This window comes from Seriola lalandi, unplaced genomic scaffold (assembly GCF_002814215.2).
Source record: "Seriola lalandi dorsalis isolate HSWRI2012SDOR001 ecotype SW California unplaced genomic scaffold, Sedor1 jcf7180002054553, whole genome shotgun sequence".
Lineage (NCBI taxonomy): Eukaryota > Metazoa > Chordata > Actinopteri > Carangiformes > Carangidae > Seriola > Seriola lalandi.
In genome coordinates this window covers 752,033-771,708 of record NW_019525106.1, presented here as the reverse complement: position 1 = coordinate 771,708, position 19,676 = coordinate 752,033, and the positions used below count along the sequence as shown (strand labels likewise).

At 40.1% G+C, this 19,676-nt stretch overlaps 3 protein-coding genes across 5 annotated transcripts; 1 reads left to right on the top strand and 2 right to left on the bottom strand.

Moving 5' to 3' along the window:
• Positions 1-1,916: 1,916 nt before the first annotated feature.
• LOC147818608 (uncharacterized) lies at positions 1,917-5,676 on the bottom strand. Its single transcript, XM_087176408.1, has one exon. It carries the CDS (start codon positions 5,501-5,503, stop codon positions 3,887-3,889), a length of 1,617 nt encoding a protein of 538 aa, XP_087032534.1. The 5' UTR covers positions 5,504-5,676; the 3' UTR covers positions 1,917-3,886.
• Positions 5,677-8,989: 3,313 nt separating this feature from the next.
• On the top strand, positions 8,990-11,360 carry mterf2 (mitochondrial transcription termination factor 2). The gene is made up of 2 exons (XM_023415451.2): positions 8,990-9,126; positions 10,080-11,360. Exon 2 carries the CDS (start codon positions 10,106-10,108, stop codon positions 11,231-11,233), a length of 1,128 nt encoding a protein of 375 aa, XP_023271219.1. The 5' UTR covers positions 8,990-9,126; positions 10,080-10,105; the 3' UTR covers positions 11,234-11,360.
• Positions 11,361-14,584: 3,224 nt separating this feature from the next.
• Positions 14,585-19,121, bottom strand: LOC111661787 (dihydrofolate reductase). Of its 3 annotated transcripts, none has more exons than XM_023415452.2 (6): positions 18,920-19,121; positions 17,703-17,752; positions 17,254-17,359; positions 16,997-17,123; positions 15,945-16,060; positions 14,585-15,434 (listed from the first exon to the last, which is right to left on the bottom strand). In XM_023415452.2, the coding sequence occupies exons 1-6, from the start codon at positions 19,024-19,026 to the stop codon at positions 15,344-15,346; spliced, it is 597 nt and encodes a 198-aa protein (XP_023271220.1). In that variant the 5' UTR covers positions 19,027-19,121; the 3' UTR covers positions 14,585-15,343. The 3 variants fall into 3 exon arrangements, with proteins under 3 accessions (XP_023271220.1, XP_087032533.1, XP_023271221.1); XM_087176407.1 differs by having other exon boundaries at positions 18,853-18,984; XM_023415453.2 differs by lacking the exon at positions 17,703-17,752 and having other exon boundaries at positions 18,920-19,090.
• Between the last annotated feature and the right edge of the window lie 555 nt (positions 19,122-19,676).

The following is a 19,676-nucleotide window of genomic DNA, read 5'->3' as shown; positions in this document are numbered from 1 at the left end:
GAATTTATGGACAAAATAGTGTAAGTCAGAAAGCACTGAGGCTGCTCGAGGTGGCAGTTTCACCACGTTTAAATCTATTTTATGCCAGTTTGAGAGGTGGTGATGCGATTTTTTTCAACTGCACACTGCATTTTAGTGATGTTGCAGCTCAGAGAGCAAAAATTTGAAGGTACAGAAAGTCACTATTTAGTAAATATGGCCTATGATGGAAATAAAAAATCTCTTCAAGTCCTCTCATTAATATTGCAGCTTGTTGCTGCTTCTGTGGTTGCATTTTGCAGACTGTGGTTTGACCTCTGCATGTCAAAAGTAATGTAGCACCATGAAAGCATCATTAAAAGTAATGTGGTTGATTCAAGATAGTGGAGGCAGAGTTAAAGTCTCATTATGGTCTTTTGCTCGATTTTAAAGGAATAATTTGACATTTTGGGGAATGAGTTTATTTGCTTTGGTGCTGAGAAGATTGCAACAGCTCGTATGTTGGTGAGGTAGATATGAAGCTACATCCAGCAGATTCTTGGAAAGACTGGAAACAAACCCAATCCAGAAAACAACTTTTTTACACGTCTATTCATGTATCAAACAAAAAGAAATGAAGTGAAAAAGAAAAAGTGTTAATTACCAAGTTTTAGACATGCTTGTAGGTGGATTTTGTTACCTTCAGACAGAGTCGGGCTCGTTGTTTTCCCCCGTTTTCGGTTTTTGTGCAAAGCTAAGCTAACTGGCTCTCAGTGGTAGCTTCACACTCACTGTACAGACATGGGTGCAGCCTCTCTCAACCACAATGGTATCAAGAGTCTGGACACCCTTCAATCTCTAACTTAGCTCTTTTATACAGTGACTATCAAATACACATGTTTAAGCAGACAGTTCAACTTTCATCCAGGGTACAAAGCATGTTTATCTTGCTTAAGCATTAAGTGTACATTTATTTGCAGAGATCAGTTCATACAGTTTGTTCATACATTAAAAGAGAACATCCAGTCTGATTAAAAGAAAACGTTACATGAAATGGAGGAAAACAGTTTTTTCCATTACAGGAAACTTCTCAACTAACTCTCAACAACAAAGCAAATTAGCACATTTCAAAAAAAGGATTATTGCTTAAGATTGAAGAGGTTGTCAAACGGAGAACTTCGAAATTGAATCATTGTGTTATTTCCTAAATTTAGTTCCAGTGATATAATATCTTCTTCCAGTTTATTACCACTGTGTCAACTCTTAAAATTTAGTTAGGTGACTGAAGACTTTAAACACCTTATAAAAATCACTTTATAGACCTTTTCACTTAACAGTACAGACAAGATTCATTATTCATGGTTTAATCAATAAAACCCTATGGCTATAAAATCTAAAATGTTATATTCAAGTGTAATGTAACTGTAAACCAAATCTATTGATCAGTTTAACAACCTGCAGATATAAATGAGACAAACAGCAGCTATGCAGATTCAACACCCTTTAACTGTTCTTCTTGTAAGTAGATGCAGTTTGAACAATGCAGCATAAAAAATATTTCCAAATGTTTCTAAACCTGCATGATATATGTATACAGGACTAGGGCCAGGACTTAGAACAGGATGTCCCCAGTGCGAGAATAGCGAGTGCAGGACACAGTGGCTCATGCATTATTGAGGCTTGTTGTGAAGCGTGGTCAGGTTGTGAGAGGAGAATAAGAGCCTTTCTTGCCCCTGTTGTCACTGACAAACTGAGGGAGAAAAGAAGTGTTCCAGTGGCCTTGCTGTGGAGGTTTGTATGGTTTACCTTCAACAGCTCAACAACCTGCTAATTAAATGATTAAGTGGATAATAGTGGTCTAGTCAGAATGCAGGAATGCAAAAGAAAAATCTCTTTTCTCTGTTAAGAAGTTGTTCTGAGATTACAGATGATTGCATGACAAGGAACCATTTTCCAGATCCTGGTGTGGAAACGTTTATTCAAATTCATGTGAGCTTGTTACAAAAGAGACTTGAAGTACCTCAGTTTCCTGAGAAAAGACACCGTTACACACCGACACTGTGGCAGCTGCTCATATTTTGTTCAGACATAAACCGTATATTATCCTCTGTACATTATCACATATAATAAAATGCACAACTGAATCAATATGAACACAGTCAGCTAGTCAATAACGCATATAATCACTTTATATACTGTATTCCATTTTGTGTTTCGCAAACATAAACTGCAATGCTTGATCAATACTGATGTTAACTCTGCAGCAGTGCGCTTAACTTGCTCAGTACTCAGCTACAGGAGATATTGATTCAATATTCCAGTGTGTGTGTGTGTCGTGTTCAATGACATAGCCTAAGGTATATTTTCATCAAAGATAGGAGAACGTGCACACAGAGGTGAAGGATACTTAAACACGAGCATTTGTCAAGTGCAGTGTTTGTTTGTTCAGCTTGTTTTTCACAGTCAAAATGTACATCCCAGCCTTTTGGAAACATCAAAGTACTGATGACAGCTTGAGTTTGTTGCTTTGATTTTCTTGATTCCCTTTGGTTTTTCTTACGTTGAGAAAAAAAAACATATATAAATATATATATATATGCAGCAAAAAGGCCTGGTTCATTCAGGGTTTTTTGAGGAATGCATTCAGAGCAAAATACCACAATGAGTAAGAGAGATTATTTGAAAGTGGAAAAATATACAATATGTTTGTTTGTTTGTACTTGCTTGATTTCTAGATCTTTTGCAAATTGAGTCAGTTTTACATGATAATCTGTCATCATCCCTCCAGTAAAACCCCCCATGTTTCCTCTTTAAAGCTGCACTAATCCATATTGTTATATTAACAATTGATCAAATGACTCTGTGTAATGTGAAGGCTTTTGCAGGTAATGACAAATCCACAGAGAATAAGCATCAACTCTGCTTTTCCTCTCAGCTCTATGGTACATTTTTAACATTTTTATTTTTATTTTCATTCGGTTTTACAGCCCACAACTTTACTGCCTTGGTCCAGTGTCACTGAGCTCATCAAAAATGTTTCCAGCTGTGGCTGTTTTCAGCACAAAAGCTTTAATAACCAACTGTACACCTACCCTGCACCAAATAGCGAGATCAACAAAATTAGCAACTAGCTGGTGAACATAGTGGAGTATTTAGCTGCCCAAGATACAGATATTTCTTTCAGGAGATGGTGAAGACAAAAAAAAGAGTCATTTTGGATTGAACCCAAAATAAACATTAATGCAAGTCTGTTTCTCCGGAAAATAACAAACATTCTCTTCAATGTTGTTAACAGTAACATCGACTTTAAAAAGAAAAAAAAAGTCTGTCTGAAGTTATATTCATTACTTTGAGGTGCAGCATATTGATAATGTCAGTGTCACAATGTAATGACTCTGTTGTCTGGATTCTTTTCCCTGTGGAGCTTCGGGTACATTCTGGCTGTTGTGCTCTGCGTTATTGGCACCAAACAATCTGTTGACAGGGGAGCAGCCTGACTGGTTTTTAGTCATCCCTGAAACACACCACAGCCATACCACATCTTCAGGCCATCAGATAAATTAGAATTTTTTTTTACATGACGTGCACTTAAGTGTACGTCAGCCATTTAAAACTGAAGAGAAAGTAAGGCAGGGTGTAAACAAAGCATGTGGAAATTTTCAGTCACAAGCCAAAATGGAGTTTTGAAAAAGGAATCGCATTTTATCAGATTCCACTCTAAAAAATATAAAATCCAGCATTAGTCATTAGCACCTGAGAGAAAGAGGAGAGTAAAATGGGATTAAACATGTGAAAGTATAAATAAAAGCATTTCATGATGACCAACGGATGAAAACAGTTGGATGGAGATGTGATTTAGGGACAGATTACATGGCACAGTCAATGTCAGTTGGATATAAAATGTCTTGGAGCTACATTACAAAAGCTGTTAAGTACTAGATACACCATTCATCAAACTATCAGTCACACCAGGATGCTCTTCCATTTTGAAGTTGTTCCTATTCTGTCCAGATCGAGATCTTGCTTTTTTTTTCTTTATAGCAATCACTGCAACAATCACTCCAACCACCAGCAGGCCGGCCAATCCTGCCCCCACTGCATAAACAGTAGTGTTTCTGTTGTCTGGATTATTTTTGGGGTTCTTGGTTATAGTCAGAATAGTCTCCTGTTCAAAGATGCACATATTTGTTTCAGGCAAGTATTCATCATCATCATCACCATCACCATCACCATCACCATCATATTCATCATCATCTGTATATTCCTCATTATAATCATATTTGTATTCATATTCCCCTTCCACCATCTTGGGGCTTCTTAAAACAACACAGCGATACACCCCTGCATCTGTCTTCCCGACGTTGGAGAATTTAAGCAAGAAGCCATTTTCAGACAGAGTCATTCTGCCCATCAGATGTTCTGGGATGGCAACAGTCTTGTCGTTTGAGTCATGGATAAGGTTATATTCCCCTGGTGTTTCTCTGCGGTACCACTGCACTCTTTGGGAATCATCTGTGCCAACATTGCATTCTAGCGAGAAGTTCTCGCCTTCATATTCTATTTTTTTTTGGGTTTCATTTACGGGGCAAAGAACCAGCAAGTACTGCAGCTCAAGTGAAGTGGAGATGCACGAATAGTCCCCACTATGTTCATCAGTGACTTCAGGAATGACCAATGAGAAGTTCTCTGTTTTATCACCGACTAATAGATACATCTGATTGTTCTTCGTGCTGCTGCCATTGATCATCCCCAGCGGTGTCTCCCATTGCTGGTGTTTACCTTCAGAGGGGCAGTTTAGCACCACTCTGTCCCCTTGTGAGGCAAAAATCTCCTTGTCCTCAGTGCGGGCCGGTAAGTACATGTTTTGGAAACTGAGGCAATTCTTACCTTTGATCACAAGACAGTGAAAGTGCTGGATACTCTTTAACACGCTGTTCTTAAGCATGAGCAATGCCCCTCCGTGTTTGACCTCCACGTCACCCTTCAGCTCTTCCACCAGAGGCTCCAGGGAAACACTGCTATCCAGGAAGAGTGTGAGCTTATAAGATGGATACATTTCATAGTACCAGCGCACAGAGGTTCCCTCCAAACCAGTGTAAGTGCTATTGCACAGAAGCTCAATTCCATCAGCTTCCTCCTTCACAATGATCTCCTCGGATCCAGCCTCCTCATCGCACACAAAGAGCTGTTGTGTGAAGCTACTGACTAGTGTCTGGTTCTCCCAGCATTCCCTCCTATAAATCCCAGAGTCCATATGTTTGAGGTTACTGATCTGCAGCCCGAGCAGGTCACCTCGCGGGCTGGGCTGGATACGATCCTGCAGATCTGCGGGAGGTGTGATGGTACTGTTGATGCCTGAGCAGTTGCCAAGCAGTTGGTCTCCCTCAGGACCAGTTCTGTAAACCACAATATAATCCACTCCGAAACAATATCCCATCTCGATCACGTTGCCCTTTGCTCTGAACGTAGGCTCTGGCTCCTTGCTGTAGACCTGGTGGACGAGGAAGAGCAAAAGCAGAAACTCAAGACACCTAGGGGAGGTCATCTTGTATAACTGTCCCAGGCCACGTATTTGTCACACTCTGGGAAGTGTGTGTACAGTAAGCCTGTTTTGATTTATCCACTTTCGATTGTCACTTTAGTTCCACCTCCAGGTAGTTCCCTCCTCTTCCACACACCTAGACAAACACAGACGTAGGTACACACGCGCACCAAGACAAACACACACATAAACATGCCAAGTTACTGTATGAGTGACAGCAGTGGGTAGCAAGGCATTAAAGTCATTGAGGTTATTCATTTCATTGTGACAAGTTTGAAACAACAAATGAGGCTAAACAAACAGAACAGAACAGAAAAATAAAAAGTTATTTTTCTGGTTGGACATTAACAGTGTTGATATGTAGTTGGACTGGTTTTCACTCAGCTGTGGGTGTGGACAGTCCCCATGCAAGGTCGCTCGACAGCTGTTAGAGGGAGTGTTCATGAGCATACGTGTTTTTTTGGAAATTCCGTGCAAGCAGGGATGAATGCATATTTCAAAATGCATGCAGTGCATGTTTTCTGTACCACCATGTTCTTATTCAGTGAGCATAATAATCTGAACTCAATCTATGTAGTATCAGGTAATTTATTCCTGTAGCTATCGTTGCACAATTTCCTTTGTCACTGTGAGGCAATACAAAACTTTTATTCATTCATTTCATTCATGCCCTATCAATATCATACAGTGCAAGAGTTGAGTAATATAATACACAACATAAAAGCTGTAAAATAAAAATGTGCCCTGTTGTTATTAATCTTGAAACAAACAATATTTAGGAATAGAAACATTTCTATTACGTGAAGTTTTTGTATCAGAACTATCACTGTTAATGTGCAATCTGTTTTTCACACAATATAGTGGGGGGGGGGGGGGGGGGGGGATTTCAGTCTGTTACTAAACTGCCCCTACTTATTAACTTCCTTTTAACTCAGTTTGTAAGTTGATAAGATATTTTCCTTTGCAGATCTTCGACCAATAAGTTAATATGTCACCACAAATAAAAACTCAACCTTGCTCTACTATAAAACAGCTGAACAAAGCTTTTATTTTACTGAACTGTGAACTGAGCCATTTACGGGTAATAAATAGCACAAGATAACTGTGCTGCTCTGTAAAATCAATAATTTTCTGACCGCTGTTACATTGAGGGTTAAATACATACTTCTAAATTGCACAAGGAAATCACAATAGGCAAAAAAACAGGGTTAAACCTGTTGTATAAAATGTAAATCAAATCAAAGAATTTCTTTTCAACACCACAGCAAGGACCCTGATTGTTATCTCAAATATAAAACAGTGACAGGTCATATCTGTGTGTTTGTAATGCAAGTCTGCTTGTTCAAGAACAACAGTGTTTTTGTGCTCTCTCTCTCTCTTTGAGTTGCTCTTCACGTTGTGAATGTTTACAGCTTGCTCTGGTAAATAGACTGTTATCACTGCCTGCATGGGAAAACCCCTTTCTTTAGCCACCTGTGCAGGAAGTGGGTCAGGTCGTGACTTTGGTATTATGTGAGGAAATTAAGTCGTTTGTTAGGCGAGGAGATGTCTGGCCAAGTAAGATGAAACTCAGTAAAACTGGTGGACTGTAGAAAAACATCCCAATGTCCCTTTGTGACGGACAGATGGTGAAATGATGGAGTCAGAATAGCCAGTGTATAAAAGATGCCACCACCATAGATAATAAAGTGGACAACGGAGACAAAGTTTGGAAAGTTATCTGGACAAATTTACATTTATGAGGAAGTATATTTTACTTCTTCACTCACAGGCTGTGCAAAGGGCCCAGGGACGTGAGAGATCAGGGGGCCCCTTAGCCAGAGCCTATAGTGACTGTTACCCTAATATTTCTTTTTTGAAAGTCACAGAACTCAGTTAAAAGACACAAAAGAACAAAAATGGTTCCAAAATGATACTATGTGACCACAATGAAACACAAAATGACCACAAAGAGACAGAAATTGACAATAGTGAGACATAAAATACAACAAAGACAACAAAATGACCAAAAAGACATAAAATAACCAGAGATTGTGTTGTTTTCGGTCATTTTGTATCTCTTTCATTTTGGGGGTTTGGATGCAGTTCCAGTTTCTCGTAATCTCTCCATGTCTCAACTCCACAAAGCAGCACCAAGTGTGTGAACATCTGCAAGAGGTCTGACAGCCTGTATCACATTTTGCCTTCGTTGCCCAGCGGCAATTTGGAAAAGCGTCTCCTTCACTCTTCCAGTTCACTGACTTTGTTTACGTCTTTGTGCCAACGTCTCCTCCCTGCTCGTTTCTCTATTGTGTCTCTTGGTGATGTTATTGTTCTCTGAGTGTTGGCGATTGTGCTGTAACCTTGTTACTGTTGCTTCGTTCATTTTTGTGAAAGCCACAATGTTGAGTTTGTGAACATAACAAAGTCACAGTAAGTACAGAATGTGGCAGTATGTTTATATTTCAAGTTCAGGCAAGGTAGACATCCTGTACCAGATACACTTTTATCAGAAGGATATGAACCCACGGACTCTCTGTTTCCATCATGGAGGGGATCATACTGGATCACAGTCCTGAACAGATCAGAGGGCTGGGATTGAAGAATTCCTCCTATTGCCAGATATATACATTTCTTGTACTTTTTCAGTCTGTGTGCTACTTTTACCTTACCAGAGACAGTTTCTCTGTGCTTTTGGCTGCATTTGTTTCTTTTGTTTTCTTTTCTTTTAAAGCCCAGCTTATGTTTTAAGTTCCTCATTCATTACCAAAGAGGAGCAAGCAAGGGTATATGCTGCGTGAGTTTGCTTAAACCCTTAATGAAAGCCAGGGAAACTGTCAAGAGGTTGACTGCAAATCGAAGAAAAGTGAATGACACTGTTTACTCTGCATGCCCACGTGTTATTGTATACCCCTGCTTTCTCTGTAAAGAAATTCGTTTCCCATGAAACACTTGGATACGATCTGTTTGAGATGCAGAAACTGTTAATAACAACACTATCAGTGCACTCAGATGACCAGCTCACTCCTGTCAACATACTGAGTACTAAAAAAGAAAGACGCACCAGCCTGTTTTCCTTTGAGGCATATCATCTGTTTACTTGTACATAAACTATAATGAACCCAGCTACCCACTCAGCAGCAGCAGCTCCCGTGCCACTGAGGGAACAGCTTGCAGAGCCGGTGATCAAGCATCATGATTAAGCACCAACTGCGAGAAAACTCTCCGTGTGTTCAGTCCAATTCAGCCCAGCGCTGATTACACTCATCAGGGCCCCGTATGCTGAAGGGTTTGGAGTCGCACCAACTGCTGTTTGAGATACAGATTTTTGCCAAAATTATTTAATTACTGGACATATGGCCTGCAATAAAAGAGCAGAGCTATGAAAAGAGGAAAGGAATTGTGCCAATGGGAGCATAAAATAATATAACACTCACATTTCTAAACTGACGTTTCTATATTCTGCATCTATTTTTTTTTTCTCTAAATCAAGGCTGTTTCGGTGTTTTCAATGTTTGTTGCACCTTCATTGCAGTACTTGCCACTACGTGTGCGTGGCGCTGTGGTAAACAAGATAAAACTAGTCAACAGTAGAAGAAGAAAGCAGTTCCATAACAAAACGTCACATCCTTTGACCGCAGCTTAAGGTAACTCATTTTCCAATAAATGTGTCCCTATACTTGGTTAAATGTGCATATATTTACACACTTCAGTTTAACGATAAGTGATAGTTATCATGTTAAATCTAGGAGGTAAATAACGCAATGTCCTGTGACACCAGTGGTGTAGTAGGATCAATCCGGTCTCTTCTAGCAGTTAGCGGGCAAGCTAACTGCATAGCAAGTTTCTTCAGATAATAAAACCGAGCTTTTATTTTGAAATCACCGAATTGATATCTTTAGTCACCCGGGCAACCTCTGGTGAAATGGAGAAATCTATTTACTGTGGTCTGCGTGGCAACAAAGCGCCTTAAATTACAACAAGATACTTTGTTGTGGTCTGTGTTTTGTCTTATTATGAGTGATATCATCGATTGTGACAAGCTGGCTCATGCTCTTCCACTATCCTCTATGAAACATCTGGCAGCAGCTGTGCAGAATAATCGTTATTTTCTGTTCAGGAACTTCTCTTATGAAAGCAAGACTATGATGAATGACATTACTCAAAATACTTTAGAAAAGTCAACAGCTTGGTACCTGTCTCAAGGATGGGAGATTAAAGTGGGATTTCACATCAGTAACACTGTGTTTGTTCAGATGTCTCTTGGACTGGCTGTGGCAAACAAACAGGAAGCTCATACACTCATATTACTTACATATTACTGCATTACATGTGTGTGTGTAGTAGAACAAACGACTTAATGATGCCCTGATAAAAGCACAAGGCCAGCCATGACAGACCTCTGGCCTCGCAGAGCATCACCGCAGTTACTACAACTGCTTGATAAATGTAAGAATTGAAAGTGTTTCTGTTTGCTCAAGCTGTCATAAAATTGCTCTCTCCTTTTCAGGAGGAGAAGCTGGTATTTTTAGTCAGTAGTTATGTCAGCCTCCTTCTTGGTTGTCACCCACTGCAGTTTCTTCTTCTCTCACTCTCTTAGGTGATCAGCATCAGGACTTTGCATCAATGTTGCGCTTGATCGCAACATCCCTGTGCCTCCGGTGCCAACGTGTCACAGCTCTACCTTTAAACGTCAGGCCATGTGCGACACTGAGTTCAGCAGAGAACCAGAAGACCGTGAAGGCTCTTTATGATCTCTCTGTGGACGTCCAGAAGGTCAGGAAACTGAAGGGCTGGGTTCTGCATCAGAGCCCAGCCTATACTGAGGAGGTAGCTGACCTGCTGATGGACATGGGGGCCTCAGGTGTCATAATCTCTCGGATCTTAGCAGTTCATCCTGAGGCGGTCCTCTGTCACCCAGAGCAGATGAAGGCTCAGAGGGACCTGTGGATGACTGTATGCCCAAACTTGAAAGACTTGGTTGGTATCATTGAGAAATTCCCTGCCTCTTTCTTCACCTCCTCCTGCCACCATGACAACCAGCAGAACAACATTGCTTACTTCCAGAGCTTAAATCTCAACAAGCGAATTATCACCAAACTCATGGCCAGCGCTCCCCAGAGCTTCAGCCGGCCAGTAGAGCAGAACGAGGTGATGGTGCGCACCCTCCAGCAGGCCTACCAGGAGCTGGGAGGGGAGGAGGCCAACATGAAGATCTGGCTTCAGAAACTGCTGAGCCAGAACCCATATGTTCTCCTCAAGCCCCCAGAGGTGCTGAGGCAGAACTTGCTGTTCCTGAGAGACAAGGGCTTCAGCACTGCAGAGCTCCTCCGTCTCCTCTCCAAGCTAAGGGGCTTTGTCACCGAGCTGAACCCGGACAGTATGCGTCGCACCCTGGTGTACTCTCAGGACACCATGGGGTGCTCCGAGGCAGATCTTCGGGACATCATCCTCAACTGCCCTGCTCTGCTCTACTACCCTGAGGCTATTCTGGCTGAGCGCTTTGAGGGGCTCCTTAGCGCAGGGATCAGCATGTCTCAAATCATGGAGACTCCGACCGTCCTAGAGCTGACCTCACAGATAGTGAATTACCGCATCCAGCGACTGAGGGGGCATGGCTATGATGTAAGGACAGGTAGTCTGGAGGTCCTAAATGGCACTAAGAAGGAATTTGAGATGAGCTACGGAAAACTCCAGCTACGTAGAGAGAGGCCACTTTTTAACCCTGTTGCCCCTTTAAAAGTAGATGACTGACATGGGCTATATGGACTAATGCAAGTTCATTAAAGCTGTAACTGGGTGTATGCTGTTCTTGTGATTATTTAGTACGATGTCAGTATCAGATTAAAGTGATTTAAGTCTAAAGGTGCACCCACATCAAGCATTTATGTTTGAATCAGATTTGTGTGTTTTTTCCTGCAGTTTTATTAGAAAAATGACAATGATGCAATTTGAACTTGACTGACTGAATGCAAGATGAAGACTGACCTAAATTATACTTTTTCTTCATGTCCTCAAAAGTGGTATGAGGAATCACACTCCAGCAAAATTACAGCAGAGAGAGTTGGTTTCCTGCTGCTACAATCTCCAACTTTGTGGGATGAAAGGTAATCAAATTAGCAAACTACTCGTGAGTCATGTGAGTGCTTTTATTTTTCAAGCCCTGGTTTTGCTCTAATTAGGCAATGTGAATCTTTTCACCAAATGCAAAAATGCATCAAAGTAAATTTTTCACTTGTTCAGACTAAAGAAAGCTGTGATTGCACACTGTTTGTCTGTGAGTCTGATGGTATTACGAATGAAAAGCAGGGCACTTTTACTGCAGGTGTAAATTCATGTTGGAAGAGATGAAGATGGTTATGTAACGGCCTACCAGAGTGATACCAGAGAGTGAGACAAATGCAGTGCCATCTCAATATGTCATGCTTTTTAGGGAAGGTGTAGTCCCTTGCCAGATAAAGAATTTATTACAGCTTATTTACAAGTTACCTCATCACAATAACTTAACATAAGACACGGCATGACATAAGTGTGCAATGAAAGACGTGCTGACTCATCTATCAAATATATTACTGAGTATTACTGAGGACAAACAGGGCTTTTCAAACCATTTTATTTACAGCCTGTGCAGGAGTCTCATTTTCACACAATGTTCTTGGCAGCACAACTGTTCCCCTAAGGGAGGAAATCTAACTGTGTCTCAGATTTTTATTGTTCCTTTACAGATGGAGACACTTTATTATAAGCTATTTCACTACTGAAATGTCACTTCATTATCATTTCAAATGAATTCAAATGCACCCACACGATGTGATAAAAAAAAAAAAGAAAGAAAATTAAGTTCATTTGATTTGAGGTGGAAGTGGTTTTCTCGAACGCACTCTGCAGGCTTTATTCAGAAAGCGGTTGAGTTTCAGATCATTTATGCAAAATTGATTTTCCATTATCTTTGGTTTTATTAATAAGATTTTCATGTCTGTGTGTCATATGGGTTAGTGCCTGTATTTATTGTAGTGTAAGCCACAAAATCAATATACAGTCTCACTGAGCATTGTCTAAGCCAAGAGAGGGCATTGTAAAATGTTTCTTATCTCATTCTGAATATGTCTCAATGTTTGGAAGCCAGCAAAAGCCCTTGAAACATGCTTAAGAGTGCCTTTTAATGGGAGCAAGCTTCACAGCTAATGAAGCCATGACTTTATGCCTCAAGGTTCCCTTGCTCTCGTAATGTGGACGATGGGGGTCACAACAAAGAGAGAGAGGACTTGTGTGTCCAGAGGGAGGAAGTAGAGGAGGAGGAGGAAGGGGGGTGAGGGGTGGGGGAGTTAATATACGTTAACAACTTCCACTTCCCATCTGCTGCCGTCTGCATCACTCAGCATGGTCCCGTAGTCATGGCGATAGCCACTGGGCAGATGATGTGAAAGTGAGTGCATCTGGTAATGAATTTGAGCTCAGCAGATGGATGCTTGACTAGAGTTCATTTTCCAACCATTCACAACATGGAACCCCTGAGGGGCTACAGCAGTACCTCCAGTACGCTGCAGCTGACGTACTGAAGGTTACTAATTTTACACAGACAATTTCTTTAAGTCATCACGTTGCAGGGTTGTGTCTTTCATCAGTGGAAACAGGTAACAAATACATGGAGTTAATCAGGATGTATCAAGGCGAGGCAGACGAGACAAGGCCTCAGGTGTATAAATACAAGTCACCTCTATTTCTTACCCAGTGTCCTCTTGTCCTCGACTGTTGTGTCGTCCCGTGCTGTCCTCTTGAATTACACAGGCAAGCCAGCAAGGTTAATAAGAGGGAGTATAAATTGTCCTTTTTCATTTCAAATATGACGCTGGTTGGTATTAGCCATGCTTAACATATTGCTTTTATGGGTCATATCTCACCAGAAACAGATGACATCTGTAATGAAAAGGTATGATTTCCAGCTTGAAGCCAGAGCACGGGCGACCACTGCTGCTGTAAATATTCCTTATTCCTTATGTCGGGGTGAGTTAAACTCAAGTTTTAAAAGGATATTCTTCAAAAGCAGTTAATGTACTGCAGGTGGAGGATAAACCTTTTTGCGACTTAAATATTCCTTTTTGACTCCAAGAATAAACTTAACCTGGAAACCTTAAATTACAATATTTTAAAATATAGTTTTGTTTTCCCAAGTGTAATAAGATAAGTTTATCTTCCGTTTTCAACTGTGAACAACCAACAACATTTTATCCTCGTTTCTGGTGAGTAAAAACATTTTGTTTTCTGCCATTACTACCCTGATGAGATAACAGAAATATCCTGTACATGCAGTGGGAGGAAAATAAATGTCACATTGATGGATGTTGAATGCACAAAAGGTAAATAACTTTCTATATTGAACACTGCATCCGAAGGTCACAACTCTGACACATAGACTCATCTGTCACTCCTTGTAATATCACTTTTGGAGAGGTGCAGTCTATTGGGATCATGTCACTGGCTGCGACACCATGCGTCCGTCTTCACAATCATTCATTTATTCATTCATGAGTGATTTTATAATGCCACTGGCCATTTAAAGCAGTGATTGTCAATGCTTGTCCTTGAGACACAAAAATACAGCTGCTTTTCAAAATTACCGTGCCAGAAATGAATAGACTTTTTCGACCGAAGACACATTGGCATGTCGCTGTAGGAAAAGCAGTGTAAGTGTAAGTTTAAATAATGAAATTAATAATGGCTGGATTCTGCTTACTGTCTTCAGTTTCAAGGTCCTTGGACTGCGTGTGGTTGCTGCCTGTGATGGCGTACCTGAGGGCGCGGATACATTGTCGACAATGTTATGTGTCAGAGGCTAAGTTTTGTTTAGCTTTCTTGTTCTGTTCTTTAGTCTTGTCAGTGTATTTATAGAGCACATTAACAAATGTGAGCTTCCCAAAGAGCTTTTAAAGTGGGGTTTAAAAGTACAGTACATGTCTGCATGTTTCTTGTTACATACAACATTACTATTACAAGACCATGAAACCATCGATACACAATATCTACAGAAACATAACAAGAAGTTTCTGTCCCTTGTCCTATTGTAATGCCTCCATCTAGTGGCAAAAACAATCACATACAACCGGATGAATAAAGATGAATTTATTCAAAATGACAAATAAACTCACTTATTTCTTCAATAAAATGTTACAATTGATTTCTTTTCACTAAAAACCTTCTAAATTTGCAACAAAACTTCACAGTAAAATGAATAGATATATTGCAGCATTTCTAACCACCCCAATGACAAGATGCATCACTTCTCCACATTTATCTAAATGACTAAATATATCATTATAGTATCAAAGTAAACCAGTAGGATAATTCACTCATTGCACTCTGAACTGGCATCTGCCGTGTTGGCTTCGAAAGGACCAGATCTGCTGTGACATCCAGAGCACAGGCTGTCATTGACGTAGGCTGCTGACTGACTCACTGATAAGCATATTTTCTGTGCGGCTGCAATCTTACCGAGGAGGAGGACAAGATGGGAATGCTGACAAGTGACAAGGTGATGGTGGTGGCAGGGGATTTTTTTTTTCTCCACCAGTAGTGATCTTAATATTCTACCAAACAGCAGCAATGGGAAAAATCATTTGAAGACTAAACACACAGACTATACAAAGTAGACGTAGACAAATTGGACTGTTCTCAAAAAGTGTCTGTGCTCACAGTGTTTCAAGTTTTTCATGGATCATATACACTAGCTGAAATGCTCATTGACTGGATTACAAAAAGAGTGGTAGCATGACTTTGGTTTTCCTTGAATTTACAACACACTTGACAGCAGATAAGGTTTTCAAGAGTAGAAAAATACACCAGAAATAAAAGTCTGATTTCTGTTATCTAAACAGCATCACCGATCTTTTTCTTGAATACTTGAAATTTGTACTTAATGCCATTTTCCTCTTGAATGCCACTAGGTACACCAGGAAATCTTATTTGGAAACAAAAGAGAAAAAGGTTTTTTTTGAGTTCATTAAAGAAGAAAAAACAGTTAATTATAAGAACTATTAAACAAAACAAGCTAAACATTGAAAGCTAGCTGGGGTTGGAGCATGATCATCTTCAAAACCATGAAATGTGATGTGATTTTATTGTGGAAGGAAACTAACTGACATAAAACCAGTAAAATGCTCTTTTTCAATAACAACAGAGATAACACCAAAACCATCACCATTTACCAATTTACCCCTTAAAATTCAGTGTAACAGAAGTAACATAATGTCACAGAAAATCTGCAACGGTGGATGTCAGCGAATTCTTTTGAGCTGAGTTATTACAACCAAAGACAATACAGTCTGACAGATAGTGCTGATGTTTGCTTTGTAACTTCAAGCGAAAATCTCTCTCTCATGGGGCGGGAGGAAGGTGTGGCCCATGGGTTGGAGCCCTGAGGTCAGGGCGTTCTACACTACAACGGTTTGTGGATGATATTGACACTAACCTTTCTTGTACTTTAAACAGTCCCCTGTCAAACTCGGGGAAGAAAACGTCACAGTCAAAGTCAGCCATGACATCTGTGAGGTAAAGCAAGTCACACCACGGGTGATTCAATCCCTCCTGGTCAGAAAACAAGAAGCAACAGATTTTCTGGTCACATTAACATTAAACTGAGAGAGCTTTGTGTAGGCTTTTAATACAGCACAATAATATATCGACAAAGCAAAATTTTTTTTTATTGGTAAAATAACATGACTAACCAATAAGTGACAGTTGACACAACATATGGGACAGTTACATGGTGTAGATAAAATAAAATCTAGGAGTGAAGTGAAAACACCTGTGGGGGTGTACCAAGAATGTGTAGTGTGTCTTTAAACCTGTGGTTTAGCTTAGTAATGCCTCATTCAATACAGGTGCGACTGACTGCCATGCCTTGTGACTGGAACCTCCAAATAAAAACATGTGGTTCCAGAAATGAGCAACAAAATAATAGTCCAATCAGAGCTGAGTATGTAAATTGCATGCTTAATGCTAAACACCCCTTTTACTTTTAGTCCAATGGGTGAACAGGGTAGAAAGGATGTCCCAAAGGAATCATGTCTCTGTTAAAGTACCAGTTTAACTAGACCAACGAAGATGATGTAAGATAGTCAAATGCTGGGTAAACAGCAACAGACTCTACAGAGCAGAGACAACTGCTGCTGTACAGAACTAAATTGACCTTTTTCACTTCAGACAGTTTGACTTGTCATAGCAGGAAATGCACAGGTGTTATCAATGACATTAACGATGGCTCTGTTCAATTCAGGTGTCCCAGTATAACAACAACATATTGCAATTGATCCCACTTCCCAATCAGTCATGTCACAGCAAGTGTTTTAAAACACTGTATTAGAATCCAGTAAAAGAAATAATGGCTTGGTTTCTGGGTTGAGGAAAGATGTGTGATGCCCACAACTCATTTTTGCCCTCTGGTTCCCAAACTGGCTAATTCAGCCATAATTTTTATCTCATCTTTCAATAAGTTTCAATGAGCTGCTTAGACAATTTTACCTTGTAGACCCGCATACCACCAACAATCCAGATGGTCTCTATTAAGTCAGCAAGGGGGGGCTCTGCAGCCAAGCGCACAGCACTCTCAAAGTCATGACACAAGAACTGAGCGTGATCTGGAACAGTGCTGTAAGACAGTGGGTGTCACAAGAGACAGAACATGATGAATGGATAACCCTGCTCCCCTTGTTGATGCAAATGTGTGTGTGTGTGTGTGTGTGTGTGTGTGTGTGTGTGTGTGTGTTTGAGAGACTCACTTCAGTGTGGTACTCAACACCACATGCAGAACATTAGCCAATGGGAACATTGTTTCTTGGTTGGAGTACCAGCACAGTTTGCCCCAGACCATCATATTCATCTTTCCTGAAACAGAATGAATAAAATATCAACTCATTCACAGCAGCGCTCATGTCTCTGATGATGACATATATTAGATTGTGTGAAGTAAAGATGACAGATATGGATAAAATCTTCTATCCTGGTAGCCTATATGTAATTTTATGTCATATTTATTTATTGAAATATAGTACACCTTCTGGAAATTCAAACTGTTAATGGATGAAATAACCAAAGTGGAACATCACATTCTGTCTAATCCAGTTAATTAAAAGCCTGAAACATAAGGGCACTTCAACACACTGAAACATGATACCCAGCCCTACTTGAGGTAAATATGATATGATGTAATGCTGATGTTGAGGACTACCTGGTCTCGACACCGTTGTGACAGTGTTCAGAAAGTACTGGAATTCAGACCTGTGAAAAGTCACGTTTTCAACATTAAATCAAGCAGAAAACAGTCAGCTGTTACTAAGCCCATTAAGTCTAAGTACTGCTACTTATAGTTTGCACATGGAGCAATGAATGCCCTAATGAATAAGATATAACACATAAAAACGCATAGTATCTTCTCTCTATTTCACAGCACTTTACAAGCTCTGCATGGCGTACCACCCTGTAACTGCTGTTCTTACTAGTACTCCTGGTTCTAACAATTACTGAGACTTGTTCTACTGTACCACAACGCTCCACACTACTAGTTTTGTTTCTTCCACTATACCACCTTAATATCACTTGAGCATATTCTACTAGAACCTGGTACCTTTAGGACTGGTGCTGCTGCTGCTTCGACTGCAGCTAAAACTGAATTCTGAAGCAATTCTTAGCAATTAATTACACGATCAACAAAAAATTCATTTCTGACAATTGTAATGACGTTTTTTTGTCATTTTTCAGTTAGAATTGATTCACAGTTCCTTGTTACAACTTTCTTTGTATCATCATTGTGTGTGTAATTTTTGGTAACACAATTTTAGTTTGATTATTAATGTACAGTATTTGTTACAACTTCTCCAATGAAGACGTGTTTTATATTAAGATTGAGTTTTACAATATTGTCATTTGTCTCTTTATACATAAGCTTCACCCTTACACTACAGTCTGTTATAAACCGATGACATCTTCATATACAGATTATGCATGATGAACAGCTGGACTTTAAGTGTCTGTTTTTGGCTTTTCATGCAACACAATAAGCAGTTTTCAGACAATTTGGACTCTTCTAATATACGTCCCTGGACCAAATCATTACCTACAAAAATAATCCAAACTAATCCTCACTGTCTGCTTTGTAGCCTAAACTTTACTACAAAATTCTGCATAAAGGGTTGCAAAGGATGAGATATAAGGGAATAGCTACATAGAAATAATAATAATAATAAGTGATGCCACTGAAACTGAAAAAAACAAACAAAAAACAAACTCACTATTGAGCTTGCCTACTGCATGTAGACCTCCAAAATAAGAGTACACTGATAAGAGTTCATTGGCAATATCAATACGGTAACTGTAGTTACGTAAGTCGTGACAGTATCCACATGGAGAAACATCTAGTAGACCTCATCACAGATGTTTCACTCTTACGGTAAATGCCAGGGCAGTTTTCCATCTTTCCCGATCCCCATGTCATTGCACACCGCTGCTATAAGGCGAACCGGTTTCTTCTGCACTTTGTTCAGTCTCCTGTCCATCTCCAACAGACAAATAAACGAAACAATCTGACAGGGAAGGCAGGTTCGAGATTCGCCACAAGAACTGCGTTTGTGTGTGGGAGCAATTTATTGAGGTTTGAACCCAGCTATCGCCGCCCACCGACCGGCAGCTGCTATTGGACACGGTGAAGTTTCAGGGCGTCCAGATTCGTGACCCAGCTGAAAACCTCGCCCTCACCCCCATCAGCCCCCATCACAACACCGTTGTCAGTCAGCAGCGGGACTCCCTCACAAGGTACCTCACCGTCCTCAGCGATAACAGGAGCATTAATAGCCAAAAAATGATTTATCAACGTACTATAGTATTATCACCAAGAGATTGAAACATTGGAACCTATCTCAAATTCTTGGAAGTTAAAGTTCACTTATACAGCACAGTGCCAATGAAAAAGCAGCAGCACCCCTGGACTTTCTCAACATTGAATCACCGTGAATATTAAGCTTTTTTGACACTAAGAGAAAAACTCTTTTGTGTCAAAGTAGAAAAAAAACATCTGCTTAAATTGATCTAAATCGAGTAAAACTATAAAATATAAATGTACGTATTGCATAAGCATTTAACCACCCTCCACCACTCTCCCCGGAGGTCATATGGGACTGTAGTCAATTTACATCGCTTGCAGAGATTT

Excerpts from the sequence above, each read along its gene's own strand:
- LOC147818608 (XM_087176408.1), bottom strand. The coding sequence starts at position 5,503 with ATGACCTCCCCTAGGTGTCTTGAGTTTCTGCTTTTGCTCTTCCTCGTC.
- mterf2 (XM_023415451.2), top strand. The coding sequence starts at position 10,106 with ATGTTGCGCTTGATCGCAACATCCCTGTGCCTCCGGTGCCAACGTGTC.
- LOC111661787 (XM_087176407.1), bottom strand. The coding sequence starts at position 18,965 with ATGACATGGGGATCGGGAAAGATGGAAAACTGCCCTGGCATTTACCGT. Across the intron at positions 17,124-17,253 it reads GTGTTGAGTACCACACTGAA|CACTGTTCCAGATCACGCTC; the intron begins GTGAGTCTCTCA and ends ACTGTCTTACAG. Across the intron at positions 15,435-15,944 it reads CTGTTTAAAGTACAAGAAAG|ATTTCCTGGTGTACCTAGTG; the intron begins GTTAGTGTCAAT and ends TTTCCAAATAAG.